We start from the raw sequence: 27895 nt of genomic DNA on the forward strand, positions 1-27895 counted from the left end.
CGGGAGTGGGCGGGGCCAGTGACACCGATCCAGTTGCTTAAAGAGACAGTGCATGTACGTCTAGTTCCCCGCCCACTCAAGTACTATTTACATATTCGTATGAATTACATTTCAAGTATGTTTGTTTCGTTGTCGGAGCTTGACTTGATGACATTACGATTACTCTTTTTTCGTTGCAGGATCGTAACTTGCTAGTCAAAAGGTTCTAAATGAACGGGTCTCGGCAAGGCGGTTTCATACAAAAGACTAAACGCGTTTCTTCTCTTGGCGTGTTTAATTCAACACTGCCACCGACTGGATGAATGAGTCATTGCAGCCAACATCAAGATAACAATGTGCTCATGAGAGAACAGGGGTCAATTGATTTGATGTCTTCTGTGGCCATACCAAATATCTGAAATAACGTTAGCTCACACAACTAATTTTTCTCATATCTTTGTAGTATTTCTGGGTGAAATTTTAGTGGGGTTTCACTGACAGTGTAGTCGTTCACCTGCCTTAAAAACAGAAATGTAAAGAAGCCATACACAAAGTTCAAATATCTTTTATTTACCTGAAAACACAACCTCTGTAATGCATCTACAATCATTATCAGAATTAAATAACGATAGTCATTTTTACAGATGATTAATATACATATATTTTTAAACCCAGGTTCCTTTGAAGGGACCGCACAGTACGCCTCTTATTAGATCACAGTTTTACAGCAGTTGCCAAACATACAGGATCACAGAGACCTATAGAGGCAATTCAAAAAAAGAAAAACAGGAAAACTGTTGTATTGCAGGGATGTCCTCTACAAATGAATAAATCACTAGACAGAAAATGGATTGGCTTACAACTCAAGAAGTGCACAGCCAATTTCATTGTGATGAGTGTCATTTCTAATTGTGCAAACGTTACAATAAAATCAGTGATTTCCAAAAAGTCTACTATAGATTAGAACCATCTTAAAACCTTAAGTCTTAATGTAATAGTATTTATACATTATAATCTATAATTAGAAACTGTAAAGCCTACATACAGCTGCAAGGCATGCATGATGTTTGTACACAAAATGCAAGCTAAGACCAATGCACCCATGTTAAGGAGTCCCTTCACGTCAAAACTATCATGGAAGAAGGGAAGGAAAAACTTCATGCTTGAAGGGAGGGACATGTTGAGGGTGTTGAACGTCCCTGTACACTAAAATGGAAGTGTATGTAAAATAAATAGCATATTAAATGCTTCATGTATTTGGTCTCTTTCCTGTGAAAATGTTCCTGTGCACCAAAACCACACACACGCGCGCGCGCGAACACACATACTGAACAAAAATATAAACTGCATCAGATTTGTCTTTGCTTTAGATTTTCATGAGGTGAATATTTTTCTATATGCACAGAAGGCCCATTACTCTCAGTTTTCACAAATCTGTCTACAGCCATGTTAGTGAGCATGTCTCCCTTGCCGAATTAATTCATCCGCCTCACAGGTGTGGCAACTGCGTTTTCGCAGTCAATCTGGGGGCGCGGTCAGAAATACAATGCTGAATTAAAAATATGATTGACAATGCAGCAGGGCTTTAATAACGGTACGTGGTCAACCTTTTTATTGTGGGGAGCCCAATCACACCTGCGCAATATTTATGGTATCGAATCAGCATCCTGACATTAGACATCTGTGTGGTGAATGGATTGCCGTGGCAAAGAAGTGCCCACTAAGATTCAGGCAGTTATCTGAAAAATGCGAAAGAGAAATGGGTCTTTTGTGTACTCTGACAAAAGTCCATGTTTTCAGTTCATGCTCAGTAAAAGTCATCTCTAAAAACAAGTGTTGCTTTAGTATTTTTGTTCAGTGTACATACATAGTTGTCATGGAGTGCGGAATGAATGACGACGGCTTGGTCCTCTCAAAGTATTCAAGATTTTTAGGACAGCCAACCTAGGAAGAGAGAAGCGATGTCAGATCATTGCTATTCATGTTTATATGGATCATTTCACGAAAGCAAGGGTTGGGGGCAGGTGGAGAGGGGTGGCACACAAGTGACATTCACAATGTGAGCATGTGGGCGACACAGCTGTGGATTCCTATTACAAATCGCATGTTGGCACCCTTTATCAGCGAGAAGCGCGCCTCAGGCTAAGCAAATATCAACTTTTGTCGACGGAATAAAACGTGACGTTGACAACTTTGGTCTTGAGTTATTCTGCCAACTTTAAATCTGGGGGAAGAAACGAGAAATACTCACTCTCGTGACAGGGGAGCCAGTGGAGGGCATTGAAGGAAGAAAAGCACACCATATTGTCAAGTGGTACACAAACACATTCAGGCTTCTATCACCACTAGCATGCTTTCAATGTCTTTTTCCACAGTGTTAATGCAGTGAACTGGACGACCACTCAAACATGTTCACACCAAGTATGGTCAATATTTGGAACCAAACTAATCTAAAAGCCAAGCATTTATGTGAAATTCAAGCATACTCTGCGCACACAGGTAATGTTCCTTAGATGAAATAATGACAAACACTTTGATTCAAAGGATTCATAACTGTATTTTTCTTTGAAGTTAAAAAAAACAAAAAAAACTGGGGTATTCATTTGAAACCATATTGAGTCATACTTATCGGTTCTTTATATTATTGTCCTTTGAATCAATTGCCATCAAGACGGTTATGTACACAAACTACATGGTCTCAAGAAGATGGATGTTAAAAAAAAAACAAAAAAAAAAAAACACACGCAAAATGAATCTTTTCTAAAATGGTTAGAGGGAAGTAAGACTGTTCCTTTTTCTGCACAAGCAACCCAAGGGGCACACCTCAGATGTTACAGCTGAGCAAGACTGTGGGGAAGCATCCAGAGATTAACAGAAAAACAAACAAAAAACATTTGTATCACATTGAGGTAGCTGTGAACTTCCCAGTGCAGAAAAAAAATGACTTATTTCAATCATAGAAGTAAAGAAAAGAATCCATGACATTAATTTCTCGTCTTGCGTTTAGAGTAGAAGGGGCACACAATTAAATTAGAAATGAGCAACCACATACAGTTCATGCTTGGTCACAGGACATGCAGTTTAGTTTTTTTCTGGATTTTTTTTTTCTTCTCCCCCACATCATCTAGTCGGAGCATTCCAACATTCTCTCCCAAACCTTTCCCCACCCGTTCTTGTCTGCCACACGCCGCTTGTCCTCTGAAAAACGTTTACACTGAAGACACAATGGTTAACATTAGAAAAGAAAACAACAAGGCAGTACGTCTAAGCCACGCTGGTCCAACAAATTTACAAAGCCATAAAAAAAAAAAATAATAATTGCATAAAATAGTGTTCAATCTCTGTACAGATCCACAATTTTCTTGAGTCCCCAACTTTCTTTACATAAGGAGGGAAGTTGCGCTAAATAATAGTTACTGTAGTGCCGCTGGACCGATGACACCCTTAGAAAACCGAAAGGATAAATCTTAAAAAGGCATTGAGATTAATGTTAAAAGTAAAAGTGAAACATGGCAACTGTCAAAACAATCTAGTTCACGTCTATGTGAGTGATGGTCAGCTAAAGCCTTGGGCCAACTCAAATCAGGTGACTTCTCAAAAGGGAATTTAGAGTATCGTTGCACTTCATGGGTTACAGTTGCTCCTCCTCATACACGCACACTAACTCCACAAACAACACGCACACACACACACACACAAGCTACGCACGTGGAGGCGGGCAGAGTGGGATGAATGGGGGGAGGGGTGGAGCGAAAGGGAGGCGTGGGGCGGGGTGGGTGGTGATGGGAAAGTCGAGGTTGTGCTCAAGTCAGTCAGCACCAGAACATGTCGGCCATGTTAGTGTCGGTGCTGTAGATCCAGAGGACCAGGGGGAGGGAGAGGGCCACGAAGGGCCAGGAGATGCCCTCCATGCATGCAGCCAGGCAGCAACCTTCCGAGCTGGCGGACTTCTCCAGCTCTTTACCCGGCTCCAGGTAGTTCCGGGCCGCAAATTTCAGCACCTCGTCCAGTAAAATGACCGGCAGTGAGATCTTGAGCACCACCAGCCACTGGGTCAGATTCAGGGGAGTGATCTGGAAGATTATCTGTCAGGGTAACAGGCGAAAACCGTGTGAGTGGCATATAGAAGTCGCATGACCAATTGTGTGTGTGTGTGTGTGTGCAAATTCCAAACACTCATTAGCTGACTCCTACGTCACTTTTAAAGCCATACACACTCAAACTCACAAAGACGACAGTGGAATGTGAAGATGCTATCCTTAAACAGACAAAAATAATACCTGCATGCGCTGGATTCAATAACTCAACCAATTTTCATAACACTCTCTTCGATAAACACTTTACAGGTGCAGCCCCCGAGTACGCCCTGAAAAGATGTCCTTCTTACCGGAAGAGGCTCCATGTAGAGGATGAGGAAGTGGAGGGACATCGAAAGGCAGATTGCTCCCAGCAGCCACACGTTCTCCCAAGGAGGCATGCGCAGCAGAGACTGGTTCTCAGACACGCTGAAAAATAAAGCAAGACATTCATTGAAATCTTAAAAAGCTACCCTGAAAAAGGAAACAATCCCTTTTGAACCAGATGTTTATGGAATTGTTGTGACAAAGCTCAATTCAAAAAACAAAACAAACCTATTGAGAGCGTTACACATCTCAATGGTGACCAGCACCGACAGGGCCATGGTCATCGGGTAAGGGGACTCAAACACTTTACAGTCTATATTCTGGAAGTCTGTGTTTTCTGGCCCACACTGCAGGAAGTGGCTCTGTAAGCAAAAAAACAATAATAATAGAGCAATGATTTTGCATTTGTAGTTGGAAATTAAGGCAGAATGTTGACGCACTGAGTTGGCATGATAGAAATTAGGCTTGTCATTCATACCAGCTGGTAAAATGTGATTCTTGGTCCGTCTTCTGCGGCGACAAACCACCAGGCGGCGGCGCCCACAGTGGCGGCGCCTACATAACCTGGTGATGCACAGACATGCACATGCACAACATTGTGATACCGGCTCTGATGAGGAAATGGAAGTGCAGGGAAACGGCGGAACCGGAGGCAGACTGACTAAAAGACGAGGAGATTCACAGAACATAAACTTGGAACAAACGCAACATCTGTCAAGAGTCTGCTGGGTGGTTAACTGCCAGAAAAGACGCCTCCATGTAGCGCAATGTCATCTTTCATACTGAACGTAAGACTCAACACTAAAGAGAATCTGAAAGATCATTTTGCATGCTTACTAATAGTTACTATCCTGGGATGAAAAAAAAGCATATTTTTATATTTATAGACAAAAAGGACACATTTGACACTCCCAGCAAATAATTGGGACAAAATGTCCAACACGTAATACGGTACTTACAGACCCACTTTATCTATCATAGTTTCAGAATACCAATAATCTTCCTCAAATAGAATTGAATGATCTGTGAATGTTAGAATGTAGCCGATTTTAGCAGAATTCTAAGGCAAAGTTCAAGGCAAAAAAGAAGTCAAAATATGACATACGCCATTATTTTAAGAGTGGGGGTCGATGTGTGGAGGAACATTATCACACTTGGAAAAAGCACAGAGAGATACTGACAGGTAATTTATACAGACATGGTGGTTGTTGTTAGTTATTTTACACGGACACCACTCTGCATTCATTCCACCTACACAATGCTTGACTTACATCCAATGGCAAGGTATCGGAAGAAGAGCCACCCAGAGATGAGGGGCTCGCGAGCGTTGCGGGGGGGCTTGTTCATGATGTCCAAGTCTGGTGGGTTGAAGCCCAAAGCGGTGGCGGGCAGACCGTCAGTCACCAGGTTGACCCAAAGCAGCTGAACTGGAATGAGAGCTTCGGGGAAGCCGAGGGCCGCCGTCAGGAAGATGCTACAACACACGTGCAAAAACAACAACAACAAAAATAGAATCCAATTCAAAACAGCTACTGCGCGCGCGCGGAGGAAAAATAAGATTGTGTGCGCCCTCTTACCAGACAACTTCGCCCACATTAGAGGAGATGAGATATCTGATGAACTGCTTCATGTTGTTGTAAATGGCCCGGCCTTCCTCGACTGCCGCCACAATGGTGGCAAAGTTGTCGTCGGCCAGCACCATCTCGGAGGCCGTCTTCGCGACGGCCGTTCCGGAGCCCATGGCGATGCCAATCTCTGCCTTCTTGAGAGCGGGGGCGTCATTCACTCCATCACCAGTCTGAAATGAAACAGTCGTGGCGCGTGAGAACCGCAGTAATCGACAAACCTCCAAATTTTGACAGTCGTCGGAGATCACCAAAAGTCAGCCCTTCTTACCATGGCTGTAATCTCATCATAGGACTGCAGGTACTCGACAATCTTGGACTTGTGCGACGGCTCCACGCGAGCAAAGCAGCGGGCCTTGACCACTGCTTCGCGTTGTGCAGAAGGGGTGAGATCGTCAAACTCTCGGCCCGTGAAAGCCATGCTGGCCACGTCATCGTCCTCGCCAAAAATACCGATGCGTCTGCAAATTGCAACTGCCGTGCCTGTAATGACCACCGGGAGGATATCATTTACATCTTGGGGCTTTGAGGAAGAAAAACAACGATTTGTAGGAATGGTAAACGGTGACAATAACTCTTCTTTATTTTGCATACGCTAGCTGACTTTAAAGAGGGACAATGCATAGCTCAGGAATGACACGGGATGTAACAAAGCACTCGCTACATACCTTTGTTGTCTCCAGTGATCATAATTACTCGGATGCCTGCGAGACGGCAGAGTCTAATGGAAGCCGCCACCTCCGCCCGGGGAGGATCCAGCATGCCCACACAGCCCACAAAGGTCAGGTCGGTCTGAGATAATAAAGACAAAATCGAACTTTTATAGAAGTAGAAGAAAAAAAATAGAAGTATTATACCGCCGATTAAATAGTTTTGAGAGGCTAAACCAAATTCCACCACTAAGATGGCAATACCAACGTTTAAAAGCCAGTTGCATTTACCTCATAGTCGATAAAGCGAGTGCAGTCCTCCAAGACCAGGTCCTCCTTGTTCAAGGGGTTGTCTCGGGTGGCCAAAGCGAGACAGCGCAGAGTGTCCCGGCCAGTTCCGTATTCCCTGATCACAGACATCAGCTTGTCCTTGATGCTGGGGGTCATGGGCACCTTGGTGACGCCTACGCGGACGTGCGTGCACCTGTCAATCACTCCCTCGGGGGCACCCTGTTTAGAGGAGCACACGGGGTTTAAATCTGCGCACGTCTAAAAAGTCGGGTACAAATGGGTTTTATTTGTATCTAACTTACCTTGACAAACATCTTGCCTGCAGATGAGCGGGCTTTGTTAGGGGAGCAATACACAGACATGGACTTCCTGTCTCTGGAAAATTCTAACGTGAACTCTTTCTTCATCAGCTGCTTGATTACCTGCATGTTTAAAACAAGTCAAGCGCATGTGCTTTCACTTAACAACGCAACAGAGCTGGTCCGTCATCTTCCGTATTTTGAATCAAGGAAATGGAAATGTTACATACAGAGTTGCAGGCATTGGCTCTCTCGATCTTGGAAAGGCCTTTCAAATCTGTGTCGAACACGTTCATCTTCTCCACCAGGCACGTCAGCGCAGTCTCAGTGGCCTCACCAACCTTCTCATACACACCTTTGGTCTGGAAATGGGAGATAAAAAAAAAATATTCAAATCACATCGGCCATCACCCAACAGCAGTGTAGACGTGCATTTTCATATGCCAATTCACCTCATTATAGTCCAATGAGGAATCGTTACAGAGAGCACAGATAGAGGCCAGCTCCACCAGAGCATCATATTCGGAACATTTGACTTGTTTGCCGTCCTGGTACCTAAAGAAACACACAAGGCAGAACGGTCAGTTACCAACTAGGCCTGAACATAGTCAAGAGGACGACTTTCATGTATTTAAAAGACTTAAGACTCACACTTGTCCATCTGGAGCATATGTAGAGCCGGTAACGGTGAATTCCTTTAAGGAACAATGACTAATATCAGCCTGGTCAATGATAAACATCTGCAAAACAAAAACATTGTCAAGGTAAAAAAATTAACATGTCACATTAACAACGGAGTAATTCAATCATACAAATCAGACGTGTGGGGGTTTTGCAGGAAAATGGGACTGACAGTATCCAGCAGATGGCAGCAGTCTACCAACATTGCCACAAAAGCAAAGCAGCCATCTTTAAGACCCCACAGCATGAGCAGATCTGTAGTAGACTGAGCACGGTGGTGCCGAAAATACATTTTCATCTTAGATTTTTAGTAACACAGTCTGGCATATTCTCAAACTGTATACGGAGGTTTGAATTTGTGTATTGACCACAAAAGTGATAACATGATACCAGCACATTTCCCCACAATTAAGGACATAACAGGAAAGTGCTGTGCCCTTAGAAGCGCCATTAAACAGCATTTGGATGATCAAAATTGCGTGGTCACAATTCTATCTATTTCGCCTTCCTTTTTTTTCTTTTTTTGACGGACATGGTGAGTAAGAAAAAGCCAGAGAGGCAGGAAGAAGGGACCTCTCTTCACACAAGGTCAATTATGTAACTTCACTGCCACTTGTGCTGGAAGTGACGAACTCCCGCATACTGATCAACATCCTGTCTGACCGTGCATGGGGAGCCGGGTGATAAAAGAATGTCGCAGAGGAAAGTATAGAGGTGGGGACTCTAAAAAGACAGGGGCGGGGGCCAGCATCCAAACATGACTTCAGTATATAAATGAATAAAGTGAATTATAGGGGGAAAACCAAGTCTTGAGGAAAATAGTGCTAATTCGATTGAAACAAACATTGACAATTCTACTACTGACAACTAATCCAAGTAAACTCATAAAAAGACAGATTACACAAAGTGAGAAGAGTTTTGCTTGATACAGCCGGTGAGCCAGAGGTTTTCGTAAGATTCCAGTGAAAAGGTTTCAACTTGTCTTGAACCTTTTTACATAGTTTTTCTGGGAAATTCTCTTCGAATTGTTGGAATACTCTCACTCTTTCCACACTGATTTGGTCAAACTGAGTCAGGATTCGTAACACGAATATTAGGAAATGATTTTGAAAAAAACTATTTTTCCTCTTGCCTAAAGCTCGAAAAGAAACCACAACACACTCCAGTATAAAACATGGAGGTCTGACCAAGCTACAGCGAAGGCTTCCAATTCATGGTGTGTCCCAGTGTGCCGCCGTTTCCGTACCCTGCAAACAGACATCTGATTGGTCGTCAGTGTGCCAGTCTTGTCAGAGCAGATGACAGACGTACAGCCGAGGGTCTCCACAGAGGGCAAACTGCGGACGATGGCGTTTTTCTTGGCCATGCGGCGGGTGCCTAAAGCCAGACAAGTGGTGATGACGGCAGGCAAACCTGAAGGGCAACAACATGGGGGGGATTCATTAACAGAAAGACAGTACAGTAATATCATGTCAGGCAATCAAAAACTTGCCATTATGATTGATTCACACGTGGCCTGATTACCTCGAAAAACGGCATGACTTACCTTCAGGGATCGCCGCCACTGCCAGCGCCACAGCAATCTTGAAGTAGTAAACAGCCCCACGGATCCAGGAGCCTCCATGGACGGGATCGTTGAAATGTCCGATGTTGATGATCCACACAGCGATGCAGATCAGTGTAATGACCTGGTACATAAACAGCAAGCAATCATAAATGTTACTTACGTGCGTAGTAAGAAATCAAAACTGTGCATCGCTGAACGACATAAGCGCATTACTTTGGATAGCTGCTGTCCAAATTCATCCAACTTTTGCTGCAGTGGTGTGCGCTCTTGCTCCGTGGCAGCCATCTCGTCGCGAATTTTACCGATCTCCGTGTTTCCACCTGTGGCCACCACCACACCGACAGCCTTACCGGCTGCAATGTTGGTGCCCTAGGAGGAAAGGTAAATTACACATTAGGTTCCGGGGTGGAAGCATGAAAGTGGATGGACGACTATACTGAGATATGGACTAAGAGTTGAACAATTACGGATTTTTTGTAGTCGACTATAACGTGCCGTAGTCGATTATAATGTGATGAAAGTTGAACCTTGTGGAATGCTACCCAACTTTTTTGTCGCCACAGATCTGTTTCACAGATATACTTAAAAAAGGCCGACATATAAACACATTTTAAAAAAGAAAACAAAGAAAAAAAAATGCATCATTACGCTGAATGAGGTTGTTGTGATTAGTGGGACTAGTCGACTAATCGGTTCAACCCTAGTGTGGACCACGAAAACAGTCAACTATACAAACAATTCGTTTCCTAAACCAGGAACAAAAGTTGCTGCAACAATATGGATAGAAAAAAAAAAAAAATCAGATGTGTGCACTAGTATTGGACCAAAAGTGTTACAAGTTTTAATACAACCAAAGATTTTTGGAAAAACACAAATTAAGTGGGAAATTAAAACAAACTTGTCCCAAATGAGCAATTTAAAGAGATGATAGTGCAGAGGTGTCTTTTGCTTTTCGAGAAAAGAGTCTGACTGCTAAGTACAATATGAGCAAGACTATTAAATGTCAATTACATACTTTATTTTAACCAAGCACATTATATAGGTTAACTAGTATGGCTTAGGAAAACATTTTTAGACTTTCAACATTGCTGATCTAGTTATATATTTTATGACGGTGACAGTTTGAGCATCAACTTGGGAGGTTTCATAGCATTAGATGTTTGAGACCAAAAAAATGATCGCGCAGGTCACTTACAGAAAAGAGCATGTTCTTCTTGTCCTGGTTGACTGCACGGGGGTCTGGCACTGGGTCAGTGTGTTTGATAACAGACACCGACTCTCCTACACAGATAAAAGAACATGAAGTGGCACTGAACGGTCACATGTGCAGAGTTGTGAAGCTTTGTTGACACTTTAGCAGCGCTGTAGAGTGTGGGAAAAGTCTTTCCAGCTGTCTAAGCAGGCATGACAACTATCAACTGGTGCCTTTCATAGGGGATACATGATAGCTGGGAGGGCCGCTGATGAAGTCGCTGCACTGTGTTATGATCAACTCAGCAAGGTCTTGTACATGTTCTGATAGGGTGCAACAGGCAGTGGTTGAAGGCCATATGGCCTTGAATGGGGAAAAGAGAAGCGGAGGGGAAAATAGCTGAAACACTAAAAATACCCAGTGGAGTTTGCGACCAATTAAGGCAGTTGAGAAGGACAAGAGATTTAAGGCCTTGATTCACATAAAACTACTCTCACGTGCGGCATCCATCCACATACATCATTTGAATATTTTCCAATGCTGTCCAAATGATCCACCCACTGCTTCCTCCATTTAGCATTCCTTTCATCCACATCTCTCAGGTTTGATTGCTTTGTATTGACTGCGTAGTCATAACTACAAAGATGGTTTACGGGGGATGTGCGGCAAAGGGAGGCAGATCCTCCCCACAATCCCCACCCCCCCCATCAGTGTTTTAGCTTGAAAATGGGGTCAGGGGCTGGCTCTTGATCAGATCTGTATGAACTAGCAGTTATACAAGAATATTTTTAAATCTAGGTGAGGAAACCAAGAAACAGTCTACGTATTTGTTTTTACCTGTTAGAATTGACTGGTCAACTCTCAGCGTGGTTGACTTGATGGAGGTCAGTCTGATGTCTGCGGGGACTTTATCACCAACTATGGACAAAAACAAAATTCATTTGCAGCATTCCATGCATAAGGAACTTTTCAATTTCAATCGGCAAAATACCTTATCCGAGTGAGGATGCTTTAAGTTTGAGATTGTTCAGAATTTTTAGTCATCTGCAGTAGGCTTTAGATGGCAAGTAAAATATTTTTAAAAATAATCAAATAAAATATAACCAAACCGATCACAAGATGTACCATTCTATTTAAACTCTTGGTTTATTTACAGCACAGCACACTATTTGCAGGGGTTTGGGACTGGCGACCCCCCCCCCCCCCCCCCCGAAAAGCATTTTAAAATATTGGGGGGAAAAAACATCCAGTTGTAAATGCTGAGAAGCCTTGCATTATTAACAATGGCAACACAGAACATACTTGGAGTGGACGAGATTGTGTTTGCTGCAATGTCTTATTTTGCAGATCCGATTGGCAAATTATGACCAATGATTCAATCCCGCCTATTAGCTCTAATCTGCAGCTAACACAAACGGATGGGCATAATAATGGATTATTTGATTGTTAATGCAGTTGATTGTGTGGAACAGATTGTTGAGACAAAACACCCGAGACAAAATGTTATAAATAGTCACAATTACTGTGCTGTCTAAAGAGGTGCATTAACTCAGCTATAGGAAGCTGAGCTACCTCGACACAGAACTCCTCTCGAGAGCATATTCTGCTCAATACTAAAGTGGAATTGAGAGGCTGGCGGGAGTTCAGAACATTCAGAGATTCTCCACCTCAATACATGAAAATAGGTTTGATCTTGACCACATATCTATTTATTTTTTTTAATGTGGCTAAATCAATCAGCATTCAGATCTTTTCTACAAAAGTGATCGAAGAAAACTGTGTCAAATGTGCAGACGAAACCCATAAGCCAAGTCAAAGTACAATTTAAGTTAACTCATTCACTGCCATTGACAACTTTACTTTTCTTTTCTTTTCACAGTCCAGCCATTCAATCCCAGGTATTTATATTTTTTTTCTTATTTTTTCAAACGTTAGGGTAAAAGAAGGTCTGAAAATGTCTGGCAGTGAATGAGTTAATGAACCATCCAGGACCCAAATCCATTACGCATCCTTTCCACAATAAAGTTCAGCCGTTCCTTGTAAATCTAAACGTAAACATACACTAAATCCCTGAGCGTTTCATCCATAGAAAGTAGTACAGCAAGCAAGGGAAAGAGATACTGACACTTGACAGTGATTGTGTAGCAGCCTGATCAAACAGATCAGAAAGTGCTTTGTGCCATTTTTCGTCACATGATGAAGGGATGGCTTTTGGGAGGGGGAAAAACGACATCTTACGGTAATATCACAAAAGTGGCAGCAAGGGGCCAATATAAAATTGTAATCTTGTAGGCAACACAGACTCTAGTGTGGACAGTGAAGACAGACATGTAAACCCTTGAGCCTCTCAAGTACCCAGAGGAGACAGTGGGAGGGGGAAGGGAGGATGTAACAAGAATGAGACTCGATTGAGTCCCGCAAAACGCACATCCAAAAATGGGAAAACTATTTTGATTAGCTGCAAATGTTCTAGTGGATTGAAGGGGCAGGACTAATTTTTTTGTTAGCACACGTGCCAACATTCTCATGAGGCGTGATAGAAGGGGTGAGTATTATTTTTTTTTTTAAATTAAAAAAATCTATAGCACAAGAAGAAACAACAATTAAGAAGTGCTACTAAAGTATCACCACTGTAAAATGCCAATGCAGAGTTTCTTTGACTTAAAACTCTTGAGACAAGACAGTAGCATCAGAACTACCAAATATGGCCTGCTGCTATACTGGACGCTGTCAGAAGCTCTTCATCACCGCCTGCCTACCTTCAAACTACTTTGGAGATGATCCCTGAACAGACAGGACACAGTCAAAGACAAACAAGGCTGTCAGGCATCTGTCAAGACACAAATCTGCATTGGGGTTCCGATTAGATTAGCTCAAGCTACCACAATCACAGCCAGTGAAACGACGAGGAATTACACTACAATTCATTATCGTTGTGTATACAGCGTTTTCTCTCTTAAACCAACTTTGATGTTGTAAGCCAAAACTTTGGAGATATATTTTTAGCTTGGCTTATTCTGGGAACATGTTGGCCTGGAGGAGGAGGACCTTTCTTCACCCCAATGTGAACAAAGCAGATTATCTTTGGTTTTATCCCTGGAATAAGACAAATTGCGAATCGTTCAGGTCTTTTCAAAACTGAGAACGTCGCCAGGCCGGACTGTCAAAACAAAAATAACATGATCATAAAAACATAATTTAATGGAAAAGAGCACACTTTGCATCTCCCTCCTACAAATAATCCACCTACTTCCTAGCATTGGGTGCTGGGGGGAGGGGGCGCGGTTCGCACTCCACTGAGATTGCGACTGGAATTATTTATTTTTTTTTATTTTGTTCCATGATGCTTTCTGGAGTGGAGAACGAGCACGTAGGCCGACAGCCTTCAATGACCTTTCACAGGGTCACTCAGGCCCTCAAGAGACTATTTGTCCCCTTTTCATGAATGGAAAGATCACAATCCAGCCCACACATGATAAACGGTGCTGTCAGTAAAACGCCAGCATATTCAAATAACGGAGCAACGATTGTCGGGCAAAGCAGAATATGCAGGAGTGGGATGGACAGCCAGGAGTTTGGGACATGTTAATCTATTACATAACTGTTCTATTTACAGACACATTTCTGACAGTAAAAACGCTGAAGAGGAATAGCTCTGCGTGTGTGTATGTGTCTGTATACAAAGTACATTTCCCTGTTGATCACGTATTAAATCCCAAGGCAAAATGTTCAAATATTGCATAGAATAAAGAATGTTTTTTTTTTTCTTTTTCAGAATCTTACCTGCAACCTCCACAATGTCCCCAGGTACAATGTCCCTGGCCTTGATCCTCTGGACAATCTTCCTATCCTGGCGGTACACCTTTCCCATCTCTGGCTCATATTCCTTCAAGGCTTCAATTGCATTTTCTGCATTTCGCTCCTGATGGGGGAAATTGGGACAAAGTTATGATGGTTGACACCTGTACACAAAGCCTGTAAAAAATAAAAACTTTTAAATGTTATGAAAATAATTGACACTTCAGACTCCTTTGAGTGATTTGCGGATCACAATACTAGGATACAGTTTTAGGAGCAACATCTCATCTGACAGGCAAGTAAGCAACACATCAAGATAAGGCAAACTGCCAAGGCACACAGGCACACAGGGACTTTTTATATGTGATATCAATAGAGTCACTCAAATTAATGGCACTAGTTGAGCTGGTTTGTGTGATTGAAAGAGAGTTTAAAATACAGCAGCACAAAAAATGGCTGCTGTGTATTCCAAAATGGGGGGGCGGGGGGGTACAATTACTAAAAATAAGCCATCACCGTGATCAACCCAGCCTGAGCTGATTTTGCAAAACTGTCAAGCCATCACTTCCACCTGAACCTGGGAGCTTCACTTGTTAGAATACTATAACAAAGATGTATATTGGCAAACATTTATAATAATAAAAAATATACACTATGCAGCTCTGAAAAATTGTTCAATAAACATTATGCTTAAAGATTTCAACAAAGTCAAAAGTTTAAAAAAAAAAAATCTATATTTTGACACCAATATTTTCCTTTTTGTTGAAAATGAATATCGGCCCGAAATATTGGTTATCGGCCTCCTTGACCACTAATAAATCGGTAACGGCCCTGAAAAAAATATATTGGCCCATCTCTACTCAAAGGTGTTACAATGACAAGCATTAGACATTCATTGTAACCCACACTGGTTTGGGTGTAACCAAACACCAAAAAGACACATCACACCATCAACCCATCTGTCATAAACGACTCAAGTTTTGCCCTTTTCTATGCTGTTCTGACTGAATACAGGAGGAGTCACTGAACACAGAATGCATTAGCTTTCTTTTGTTTCTATACAAACATTCATCCTGGATGGCTGACATTTCTCCGTCAACAGTGTCAACATATTTGGGGTCATCAAAACATTTCTTTTATGGAACTGAAAATGTGATGTGAAAGATTTTACTGAGGGCAGGAAAAGTCAGACATGGTGCCGTCTCACTGTCATTTGTTCATATACATGATTTGTAATTAAAAGGGTGTATGTCTACGTTTACATTCAGTCAATATTTGGGCTAAGGTCAAAATTCCGATTTCTGATTCATTCGGAAAAACCCGTTAACATGGCTTGAGCAGAGAGAGTTACCACCCCACATTTAGATAACATTATTGAAACGGCGACGCACGGACGGCATTTCGCAATTTACGTCATCACCGCTTGTTACTTGCTTCCGTCAATAAAACACATTATATTCATGTCACTCACCGCATGAATGGAGCAGTCAGTTTCCTCCTCGCTTTAAGTGTGGTGTCGTACTTACTCTAGCTTTCGCCATGTTTTGTTTATCACTAAACGTTTTGTTTCCGGTGGGTTGCGTGCCAAACGGTGCGCATACAAGCACTTCCTTTACTACAAAATACAAGATTCCTTGCGGTTGAGCATGCGCAGTGTCCCGTGAATTTTGTATAATCTGAGTGCCGTATAAATGCACGAAGGGAGTAACCCAGGCATGATATTCGGAATTTTCAAAACCAGAATAAGGGCATATTCGGGTTATTGCACGCGTTTACATGGCTTTTAAAAACCCGAATACTGCCAATATTCAGGTTTAAAACGGTTTATTGGCTGCATGCAAATGCAGTCTATGACTTGATTGTGTATTTTTACCTGCCAGACTCCAACAACGGCGTTGGCTATAAGAATAAGCAGAATCACGAAAGGCTCCACAAAAGCTGTTACTGTTTCTTCTCCCTCTTCAAACCAGGCCAGAACCTAGAACAGAGGAAACATTTGCATTAAATGCAGTGACAAATCGCATAGAACCACTTGAATTGAAATCGCCCGTTGGGATGAGACACTGCAGTGTCTGAATTGGTAATTAGGTGAAGTAGTTAAATGTGATTCAGGTACATAAAACCAGGTTCGTCTATTTTCTTATTTCCCTCCTGTAGCTGACACAAGGCACGATTTACGTCATACCAATTTACCAGGATGCAATTCAAGTATTTGATGAGTCACTTCTCTGCCTTAATTACAAAAAAAAATGCAGACATTTTGAAACAGGTGGTGGAAACTGGGCTAAGTGCGATAGAACGTCACATCAGTGACTGATAATAACCACTTTCGAAGACTTGTCATTTACGTCATCAGAGGAAATCAAAGACTACACTAATTTATTTCAGCACAGAGTCAAATACAATTTTTACAATTCATTTAAGTAAAGGTTTATGCTACATCTGTGACAAAATAAAAACGTTGGTCCACAAGGGAGGATTTGTGAATATATCTGCATGTGTGAACGGGAGTCACAACACACAGTATACAGCTGGCTTCAATATAGGGGTGTATTGATATCACTTTTCAAGTACAATTACTTAGGTGAGTACTCGCTGATGGTGTACAGATACGTGATAATGCCATTTTGTTTTCACATTGTGATGAAAATATTTTACTTTAAAACAATATTGTTAAAAAGAACAATTTATTGGACATGGCATAGGCTTCACTTAAATAACGTTCTTTAAACAACCAAATATTGTTAAAAATAACACTTTATTCGACACCAAAGAAGTTTAAAAATTGAACACTCCTTTTGCACACAAAATATTCTTCAAAACAAAACACTTTTTCAAATCTGAATAAATGTACTAAAAAATGTTCTGTATTATCATTATTACTTTATCATTATTACTATGATTATCTACTGTTTTATGTTTGATCTCTCTGGACAGCTCTTTGTGCGCTATTTTTCTTTTCAAGTGCCATGTAAAGCGGAGTTAAGATAAGATGTGTTCTGTTCTTACATGTTTAGATTTGAATAAATTATTTTTAAAAGGATTATACAGTGCATTGATGCTATTCGTGAGCATTAAGCTAGCAGAAATAGCACTACATGTTTGCAAGATGAAATACTTGTTTGTGTCAGTATACACAATGTTTAATTTCCCTTATTGTGTATTTAGTCTTGCAGTTAGGAGGTTACAAGATGGCAATCCCTCAAAAAGGAAGCACTCGAAACATTTCGGGCCGTGTTCTCCACAATCGTCCCATGACAACAAATAACCTTTATTTGTTGGTGATGGCTAAACCATCACAATGACTGTATGCCACCTTTTCATTTATACTATACAGTATCAGTCTACCAATGCTCAAGAGTACTACCTAAGCATTTCCCCCTTAAGGCTTCAATGGCCCTTATATCAACAGGCTGTTAATCTCAGTGACATGTATAGGTGATATATTCATCTGTTCACTGATTAACAACGCGCGCCCAAGCGCAAAAGCCCCGACTTGAGTTGTGTTAACATCTCTGTTGTGAGACAACACAGGCTCAGAGAGGACATAGTTATGTTTGATTTGCATTAAGAGCAAGAAAACTCTTCCTTTCGAGTACACTCTGCAGCACTCGCGCTTAATCCACAAGGATTTATGTTTGTTAATAAAAAGTGGTGGACTGTGACTCAAATGTATTTGCTGTTGTCAGACATCCAACTCTCTAAACCAGATTTTTAGCATTGGATTGGGCTGTGATGTCCTAGGAAGAAACTAGTTCTCTCCAACTGCAGGCTTGTGCACACAGTAACAAGTTTAAGTGTAAATTGCAAAGGTTTTTCTTGTTTCACCAAATGGAACTGGTATTTTAGGGGACTGGAAACAATCATTTCTGTAATACATTTTAAAGCACTGCACTCTTCGTGAGTACGAAATTGCTTTTAAACCAAAATTGTCTGCTCTTCTACTAAACAGCATGTTCTTAAATCTACGGCGGATTACATCCACAAACTGGCTTTGTATTCCCTGGCGTTGTTGTATGTTTACATTTTTTATTTCTGTCAAAATATGACTTAGGCCATTATTTTAAGAGAGTGACGACATATTTGTGGGTTCAAAGTAAGAGTCTGATATACAAAGGGTCGAAAGGGAGTGGCTGCCTGCCTGATATAATAAAAACAGTTTTGTTGTGCAGAGTAAAGAGACATGACTCGCCTACGTCTCATCCACCTTGGCTAACGGAACATGGTTTCCTTTGCATTTACAAAATGACAGATGTGTGCTTCATTATGTTTTGTCCTGACAGTTTTAATGGTGTTAGATGAATGCAATCTACAAGTGAAGCAGAAAATATCTCTGTTCATTTGGCTGAGGGCCAGCTACAAACTGGATTTATCACAAATATAACCAGATGACTAATGCGGGCTACAGAACAATATTTCATCACTTTCTTACATTTTTTGCTGATGCGCAAATTTCCTGTCTTCTGAAACATGGATGCCATAGTGGCTCTTTTTGTCAATATATCAACAATCAATTGTTGTATTCCGTTCACTTCCAAAAAGAGCAGTTAAAAGAGTAATACTCACAAAGGATATGCAGGCAGCCAGTAAAAGGATCCGCACGAGCAGATCTTCAAACTGTTCAACCACCAGCGCCCAAAGGGACTTGCCTTTCAAGAGATAAAAAGTTACAATTAAATTAAGCACATTTCGCAACGTGTTATTTGAAACGAATACTAATTGTGTACTCACCCTCTTCTGCTGGCAACTCTGCACGTCATCATGAAGGAAACCCAGTGAGGAAAAGCAAGATAAATTGAGGTCAGACAGTATACAATAAGAAATAGGCTATCGTACAGCAGTTGGACAATGACTATTCTTACTGTACAATGACTATTCATAATGCGTATCAGGCCGTTGCTCGTTTATAGCATTTCATTACGCCAGCGTGACGTCAACCTACTTTTGTTAAACGTGACGTCCGTTAACAAGCCCGGTGGCACGGGCCAGACAACGTTACATGCCACGACAAGCGCTTTGAACAATCCACAAGCCTTACCGTTGGGTCCGTAGCGTTCCCGTTGTTTCTTGATTTGCTCCGAGCTCAGGCCGGTGCTCTCGTTCACGTTAAAAAAGCTGTAAACTTCTTCCACCGTCTTTGTGTGCGCGTTGTCCATGGTGAACGGCCACTCGAGGAGACCCGTTTGCTTCTGCTGGTCCCGACCTCGACCTGACACGGTCCTTCCTTCTACACTACTGTATTTTGTGTTAAAATAAATTAAAAATACAAAATAAACGGCCTATCGCTGTGGTGTTGCGTATAAACTACTTAAACAGAGAACAAAACAGTGAGCAGGTGTCTGCTTAGAGGGGCCGAATTAGCGGCTAAGGTGCTAACGAATAGATAGCCGCTAAAGCTAAGCTAGCAATTCAGCTCTGGCTTGATTTCGCCGGTCGCGCTTTGCTCGCTCTCCCGAGAAACCTCCAACGGATAATTCATATCATCACCGCCGTAAATGACGCCTCCCTCTGTATAAACGACGGAGCTCGAGAAAAAACATACACAGTCGAATTCTTGAAACACGCGGTTGTTATGTAGCTCAGACCTAGCCTGCTTTGCCTGTGTATTATTGCGGATTCACCAGCGTCCTCTTCGCTATCAATTGCATTTGTCCGCCGCAGCCTTCGTGTGAGTCGAATGCGGTGTTCGGTGTCCGCATGTGGAACCCTCTGATTGGTTGCTCAAACCAGAACACTCTCTTTCCCGATTGGTTACTCAAACCGGAACTCCCTCACTCGCCATCTTAATTTCCTTTGGGGAAAAAAACATTAATAAAATACCTCACTCTCCACCGTTTGTTGTCTGTGGTGCCGAATTTGAATTGATCCACTAATAAAACACAAATCCTGTCCTTATTTATGTAAAGTACGATTTACTGCTCACATTTTTTTTTTACAAAGATATTGTGAATACATGTGGGCGGTAATTGAAGAGTAATTGGATTGTGACGTTGGCAAGAAATGAAAGAACAGAGGAACATTGCCGCTTGACGTCGGCTCAAGTTAGTTGGTGTGTGGGCGTGAGTTGTAGCCGACAGCAGCTCTTGAATGAATGGTATTCCGTTACCACTCATGGTAACAATATTTAAACACAAAGAATATATTTCAATAAATAAGACATGAAATCAAACATGACACCTGAAACTATACAGTTGCATAGTAGGCCCAAGTGTTCATCAAAATCATACTGAGACCTTTTTCCGAAAAACAGTATTTAGTATGACTGTAAGACATATGCATACGTGAACATTAACATGTCACTTAAATATAGGAACATTTACTGTTAAACAAATATGGAGGTTAGCAACTAAGCACAGTTGTTGTCTATGCTCATATCACTAGCCCTTTAATCAACAACACTCAACAGATCAACTATACTTGAATTACTTTATAATACTGTAGGCCAAATGATTTAATTGTGAAATGCCATTGGGAGTTTAAACATATTTTTCTCCATTAAGAAAAAAAACCTCAAAAAGATGAAAAAGAATAATGTTTCAATTAGTACTGGAATTGTAAGTAGCGCCAATGGCATAACTTGCATCACTTGCCCTCGAATATTCTTCAGGGTGTCATAAATGCAGTACAGTACTGTTTCAAAAGTTGCATTTGAAATGATTCCAGAGTATGTACATTAATGTAACACGTTAGGTTCTTTTTTAATTTCAGAAGACGTTCTCAAAACATATATACCTATCGTTAAAAAAACCTGCAAATTAGATACCTATGCTGCCTATATTGTCTGATGCCTATCCAAAAGATAAATTATCTTCAGATTTCTCCAGTCTGGGTAATGTAGCGACTTGCGACATGTGGTGGGTTGCTGACAGGGATAGGCAGTGTAAAAAGGTCCTGAAATACATGGAATAAAAAGTAATAACCACATTAAAAAAAAAAAAAGTAAATCCATTATACCAACAAGACCTGATGTGGAAGGGTGATTCTCATTTACTGTAGTCTGTGCATATCACAACAAAAATCCAAGGGTTATTTTAGTGATTGTATCTAGTGGCAAACAGCATAATGAATATCACTATTTATGTCTCCCTTGACTAATGCCTGTGAGAATTAGTTGATTGGTGTGGGACCACTGTGATTGCTTTACACAGCTCATATGATGACGGTATGCTGTCTTCCCGAACTGTACTCTCACTGTTGTTACAGTGTTAGTGTTTGTTTTGTGTGTGCGCGTGTGTGCGTGTGGTCTGGTTTCTCTCTTTTCTCTGTCCTCTCACTATTAATCTCCTTTACAATGTTATTGTGTATACTTGGTGTTGTTGCTCTCTGATGTTTTTGCTCTGGTCTGCTTTTTCTGTCTGTCCCCTCTCGAACCTTGTTCTATCCAGCTGTATTTCCAATTCATATTCATCCTAAGTAATGACAGAGGGGGCACATCAAATGCCCCGAAACAGCATCCATACCTCCAAGCACTACCATACTGCAGTAGCAGCCAAAAATATCACTTCACTCTTGATGACAATGCAAATTTGTTCTTAATTTAACTGGGCTTGTATTTCTGAGGAATTCATTTGAGTATATTTGGTCACATCACTTATTTTAATTCAAGAACAAAAATGTCGTCAACATGTATTATTTTTTTATGTCTGAAAATGTAGCAATCTTAAATTCCCTATCTCATTTCATGCTTCCTACCTGTGTTCTTAATGAGTTTGAGTTGCTCAGTTGAAGAAGAACTGTTTGCATGGTGCAACAGCTGTTATCTGCTATCTCGGTTATTTGAGGAGGCAGAAGAGGCAGAAAGCTTCTGCCCTTGCTAATTTGGTTACTGATTTGAGGATGTGGAAAATCTTCCTCTGCTGTCACTTTGCTGATCCTCATTTTTGTTTATATTCGATGTGGCCTGTAAGGAAACACTCAGACTAATTCAGTGAGATTCATATGAACCTGAATCAGAATTACCTTTATTGGCCAGTATGTTAAAACACAAGATACAGGTCAAATCCTCTGTAGTTGGAGCTGCTCGAGAATTACAGCAAAAAGCCACTATAACAGAATATGCATTTAGGACATGAACACAAATGTTCAACAAACGTTAAACAATGTTAACTTTCAATTCTTCATGACTGACAGTCCAGGCGGAGATAGCACTTTACACAGATTATAAAATCACTGCATTGCTTCCCCATGTGTTTCAGAATCAATTTTAAGGTTCTTTTTGTGGTTTATAAGTGTCCTAATGGTCTTGGGCCTTCTTATCTTTCAGAGTTGCTTTTAGCCTATATGGCCCCACGCAGACCCCGAGGTCATCTGGCTCTGGCCTTTTAATCATTCCTCAAGTCAAGACACGTCGAGCATCGTATCAGTTTTACGGTCCCGTCAGTGGGACAGTCTGCAAGAGCACCTCCGCAGAGAAGGAAGCTCAAAACTTTTTTTTAAATTAAGCTTTTAGTTATTAATATTTATTTATCATTGATTTATTATACGTTTTTGAGTATTCTTTTTTTCTGAGGGAGCCCTCTGCACTGGAAGCTGTGATGGGCCATTGCCATTTTAATAAAAAGCAATTTATAAAAATGTTTGATGGATGCAGATGTCAGGATGACAGGCCTGTAGCCATTTAGTTCAGAAATTACAGGTTTCCTAATGAGTAAGATGATGGCAGAGCGTTTGAAGTAGGATGGGACAGTGAAGATCTGAGTGAAACTGGAGCTAGCTGATCAGCGAACACCTTCAGGCAGTACGGAGAGACAAGGAAATTAATCTTAAATGACCTCCTAAAACCCGTCTATTTATTATAAACCTTCATTGTAGGAGATTCATTTGATTTTGTTGAGTTTATTGGCTCATGTGTTTATTGGCTCATGTAAGTGTAGTAACATATTGAAAGTGTAAACCCTAGAAAATTGGAAACAGGTTTACATTCTGCCTCTTGGCAAACAATTAGTTAAAACATCAATAACATCAATATAGACACCTCTCTGTTTGGAATGTGCTGGACTTCTTGGTAAAAACTTCTTGGTTATTATTAATGATTAATTAATTTTATTTCAGTATGCAGGAGCCCTATGATACGAATAACATTTTGGAGTAGAGCAACAAGTCGGATTCAAGCAGTGTTACACGCTTTTGCTGCGCTCCAGTGGATAAAATGTTTACTGCATACAGATTCACAAACGCTTTTAGCTCAGTCAGCTGCACATTGAGTGATAGAAAAAAAATCATTTACACTCTCTATATTATGTGGTCACCCATTCGTCATTTCCATACTTCGGTACTCGTACTCGTATATTCAAGTGTGCGGTCTCTCTCTTCATTGTACTGTAACTTTCATTTGCATATATTGTTTATTCCCAACTCTGAGCACTGGGCAATGATACACACTGTACAACCGTCATCAAATCAATCACTAATCTCAGCTACGGCACCAGGGTGCGTTTTAAAATGTCGTCCGTGTTAAGTGAGGCCAGTAAGAGAAGCCTACTTTTCTTTGGCCCTTAGTCCTGGAATGACCTTGACTTTGTAAATGTTCCACATTTGTGTTGTGACAGTCTTAGCCAAATCATTGTATTTTTAATTTTTGTTTTCTGGTTAAGGTTTTTTTTTATGATTGATTGAAATAAATTTAGATTACAACATCTCTTAAATAATTAAGTTGTCTTTTTTTTAAATCAACTGTCAAGGCAAGGATGTTTGATTATACCCTCATTAAACAATGGATGAAATGTACAATATAGTATAGTCTATACAGTTCAAGGTAGATTTGGCGAAAGAATATAACTTTTTTTAATACAAATGTTGACATTAATATTAAAATAATAAAACGTATTATGATAAAAAAGTATTAAGTGAATCATACGTTTAAATCAAGCACAATACGATAAAAACTAGTAATTAATAATAAGTAAGAGCTTGTTTTTTGCAAGAATAAACGCTATGTTCGAGAGAGGCTTAAGTCACGTCGCGCGATAAAACAATTCCCGCGATATTTACATCCGGGGTCAAAGTTGATATTTTCCATGTGCCTGGATGGTGGAGATGTATAATAGAATTCCTCAATTATTGAACATGAAAAAACGTTGAATTGTGGTGGGGAAAAAAAAACGTTTTCCGGCGTAGCACGTTGAAAAGTTTTTCCTTCGTTCTCAGTTAATTTGGTTTTATTACGATGTCTTGTGCTATTCCGCGTTAGCCCTTCACCTTGCATCGTATCGCTTTGGCTGTGTGGTCTCCCGCAAATGGTTTAGGGGACATGTTCAAAACCATACTGCCGCTGAGCGCCTTAGTTGCCAATAGACGGTTAGTAGCAACAAACGGTAAGCTTTTCCACAGTGTAACTTCACTTTTCACACACCTCTGTAAAGGTTTGAATGCATCGTCCTCCAGGTGGGCTTTTTAAATTCCTTTCCAAAATGAGTGAAGCGTCACAAAACGCACCGGCTGCCAATCTCTTGAAACGATCCAAAGAAGAAAATGAGGTTGTTCAAACCACAAAACGAGCCAAACCTGAGGGAGACAACACAGCAGAGGAAAGGCGATACCCCAAAAAGAAAGTCATCCTCCTTATGGCATACTGTGGCAAGGGGTACTATGGAATGCAGGTAAAAACAACCCAACACTCCCAACTATGAGCACTTCTAGCCCCCGCCCGCCCTAATTCCTTACATTTTTGTTCAGCGAAATCCTGGGAACACTCAGTTCAGGACAATAGAAGATGATCTCGTTGCAGCTCTTATCAAATCAGGCTGCATTCCTGAAAACCATGGCGATGAAATGAAGAAGATGTCTTTCCAAAGATGTGCCAGGACTGATAAGGTAGGACTGTCATCTCCATCCATCCATTTTCGACAGTGCTTGTCCTCATACAGGTCGCGGGTGAGCTGGACCCTATCCATGCTAACTTTGGCCCGTAGACATTGTACATCCTGGACTACTTGCCACCTACTGTATCTGCCACATAGACACAAACACACTTTTAACACAAATTCCTCCATTCACAAATAACATGCATGTTTTTGGAATGTGTGAGGAAGCTGGATTACCCAAGAGTAGAACATTTAAACTCCACACAGGAAGGCCACAGCTGAGATTCAAACGAAGAGCCTCAAAATTGGAAAGCAGACGGGCAAACCACTTGGCAGACCTGCTTCGCATGACTGTCCTCTAACACTGATATTATTAATAAAACTCCCTAACAAATTTAACACATTTCTCTGCATCCCTGCTGCACATTATAGCACTTGTATTTGAAATGAGATCGATTACTAATTTGTCAGGACCTGCTTACTATTTTATGTTGTTTAGGGTGTGTCAGCGGCAGGCCAAGTGGTGTCTCTGAAGCTGTGGTTGATTGAAGATATTGTTGAAAAAATCAACAAGCATCTGCCACCTCAAATCCGAATCCTTGGTGAGAAATGTTTTCATTTATTTATCTCTACAGAGTATATTATAATAATTAGAGATGCCACACACCGGCATGTTGGAGGTCAAGTCATTGTTTTATTCATATTGAGTGTTTAATTGGAGACTCCTCCCGATCGCTTTATAGTGGTAGCGAACTCAACTCACTTCACAAGCGGCTATTCACAGATATTGAACAATTCTTCAAAAATGCGGATTAAAGATTGTTGCCAGATTTTGTGAAATTGGTCTAGTTGTTTTCAGTTATGAATGACCGCAGAATGAATTAAACCCGTATCTTAACAGCAATGTTTGTTTGGCCCTCCAATCGAAGGTCTGAAACGAGTGACCCAAGGCTTCAATTCCAAAAACAACTGTGACGCTCGCACATACTCTTACCTGCTTCCAACGGTGGGCTTTTCTCATAAAGACGACGACACGAGTGACACGGCATCCTTTCGCCTTGATCCGGAGACGCTTCAGAGGGTCAACCTTCTGTTTGCGCGATACAAGGGAACCCACAACTTCCACAATTTCACCTCCCAGAAGGCTCCAAAGGACCCCAGTGCCCGTCGCTACATCACAGAGATGTCCTGCGGAGAGCCTTTTATCCTCAGTAATAACGAATTTGCCGTCATCAAGGTGCGAGGCCAGAGCTTTATGATGCACCAAATCCGGAAGATGATCGGCCTTGTGATCGCCATCATTAAGGGATACGCGGAAGAAAACGTCATGGACCGGAGTTGGGAAGAAGACAAAGTGGATGTGCCCAAAGCTCCGGGACTCGGCTTGGTCCTGGAGAGAGTCCACTTCGACAGGTATAACAAACGCTTCGGAGGGGACGGTCTACACGAGCGTCTCGAATGGGACGGTGAAGAGGAAGCCATCAAGGCCTTCAAGGAGGCTCATATTTATCCCACCATTGTGGAGACGGAGTGTCAGGAGGGCTCCATGCGCAGCTGGATGGCCACACTGCCCATACATGACTTTCAAGGCACAGCGAATGAAACACAGAGCAATAAAGAGCAGAAAGAGGTATCACGGAATACTTAGGAATATTTTTGGGTGCATTTATCGTTTCTAATTATTGCTTCTTTTCTTCCAGGAAGATGCAGGTATTGCAAATGACTCTGATTAAGAAGAAACCTACAGACTTTTTTTTTTCCCATAAAAAAAAATCCTCTTACAAACTTTGTATTTCAGTTTTATTATATTTTTTAAGTAGTTAGGTTTCCTCATTGGGATGTTGTTTATGGTTTCTATCACACAGATTACATAATTACTGTACACAAAAAAAATAAAAATAAAAACACTTTTCTTTACTCCACCATGGCCAATTAATTACAGTTTATGCCAATATGAACCTCCTAAAAATGTTGATTATTGATAAAATTTCCAATGCGGAGCAACATAAAATGCATAAAATGGGAGACTGACAGTATATGGATTAGTGTCAGGATGCTTCAATATAATACTGTTTAAATACACGATGAAGAAAAGAGTGCTACATACTGATGGCGGTTTCCATGGCACTGGAGCTTATTTTGCATATTGTATTAGATTTATAAACACCTTAATTTTTTATTTATTTTTTAATCAACTTGTGGCCCTGCAGAGGAGAAATTGTATGGAAATGGATGGCTGGATTATTAAGGTTAAAGGATGCAATTTATAGGCAGGGTTGTTGCATAAATACAGGTGCCGCTCAAATTAGAGTACAGTACTGTAAAGTAGAAACGTAATTTCAAAACTCAGGTTTTCTACACAGGCAGTAAAATGATTTTTAATACGATTTTGATTATTATAGTTCATAACGAGAATCCAAACCACAATTTCAAGATGTTAGAATATTACATAAAACATTTTTTTCATTATAAAGATGTTTTATGTTTGAATTAAACTACTGAAACATTTGTTTATTGATATATTATTATTATCAATGTACATAGTTATTAAATTACTGAAACGTTACATTACATTTAAATGATTAAATACATTTGTTTAACTCCTAAC

At 40.9% G+C, this 27895-nt stretch overlaps 2 protein-coding genes and 1 long non-coding RNA gene across 5 annotated transcripts; 1 reads left to right on the forward strand and 2 right to left on the reverse strand.

The window, feature by feature from the left end:
• Positions 1 to 528: 528 nt before the first annotated feature.
• Positions 529 to 20211, reverse strand: atp2a2b (ATPase sarcoplasmic/endoplasmic reticulum Ca2+ transporting 2b). 2 transcript variants are annotated; one of them, XM_086053002.1, is made up of 24 exons: positions 19524 to 20211; positions 19217 to 19234; positions 19052 to 19134; positions 16359 to 16463; positions 14471 to 14609; positions 11525 to 11605; positions 10691 to 10776; positions 9709 to 9864; positions 9475 to 9616; positions 9175 to 9341; positions 7899 to 7987; positions 7700 to 7802; positions 7478 to 7609; positions 7251 to 7370; positions 6949 to 7167; positions 6676 to 6799; positions 6279 to 6490; positions 5960 to 6180; positions 5654 to 5856; positions 4861 to 4946; positions 4611 to 4744; positions 4367 to 4484; positions 3944 to 4064; positions 529 to 1923 (listed from the first exon to the last, which is right to left on the reverse strand). In XM_086053002.1, the coding sequence occupies exons 1-24, from the start codon at positions 19639 to 19641 to the stop codon at positions 1910 to 1912; spliced, it is 2991 nt and encodes a 996-aa protein (XP_085909128.1). In that variant the 5' UTR covers positions 19642 to 20211; the 3' UTR covers positions 529 to 1909. The 2 variants fall into 2 exon arrangements, with proteins under 2 accessions (XP_085909128.1, XP_085909127.1); XM_086053001.1 differs by having other exon boundaries at positions 2231 to 4064; positions 19524 to 20210.
• Positions 20212 to 22413: 2202 nt separating this feature from the next.
• LOC147135717 (uncharacterized) lies at positions 22414 to 26474 on the reverse strand. The gene is made up of 3 exons (XR_015089761.1): positions 26282 to 26474; positions 25148 to 25432; positions 22414 to 23213 (listed from the first exon to the last, which is right to left on the reverse strand). It is a non-coding gene; the product is annotated as an uncharacterized LOC147135717 (long non-coding RNA).
• Positions 24460 to 27209, forward strand: pus1 (pseudouridine synthase 1). Of its 2 annotated transcripts, none has more exons than XM_086052903.1 (6): positions 24460 to 24798; positions 24869 to 25083; positions 25160 to 25297; positions 25787 to 25889; positions 26217 to 26917; positions 26988 to 27209. In XM_086052903.1, exons 1-6 carry the CDS (start codon positions 24735 to 24737, stop codon positions 27018 to 27020), a joined length of 1254 nt encoding a protein of 417 aa, XP_085909029.1. In that variant the 5' UTR covers positions 24460 to 24734; the 3' UTR covers positions 27021 to 27209. The 2 variants fall into 2 exon arrangements, with proteins under 2 accessions (XP_085909029.1, XP_085909030.1); XM_086052904.1 differs by having other exon boundaries at positions 24460 to 24781.
• Positions 27210 to 27895: the final 686 nt, after the last annotated feature.

Source organism: Filicampus tigris, chromosome 15 (genome assembly GCF_054856515.1).
Source record: "Filicampus tigris isolate MCC_2025a chromosome 15, RoL_Ftig_1.0, whole genome shotgun sequence".
Taxonomy (NCBI): Eukaryota; Metazoa; Chordata; class Actinopteri; order Syngnathiformes; family Syngnathidae; genus Filicampus; species Filicampus tigris.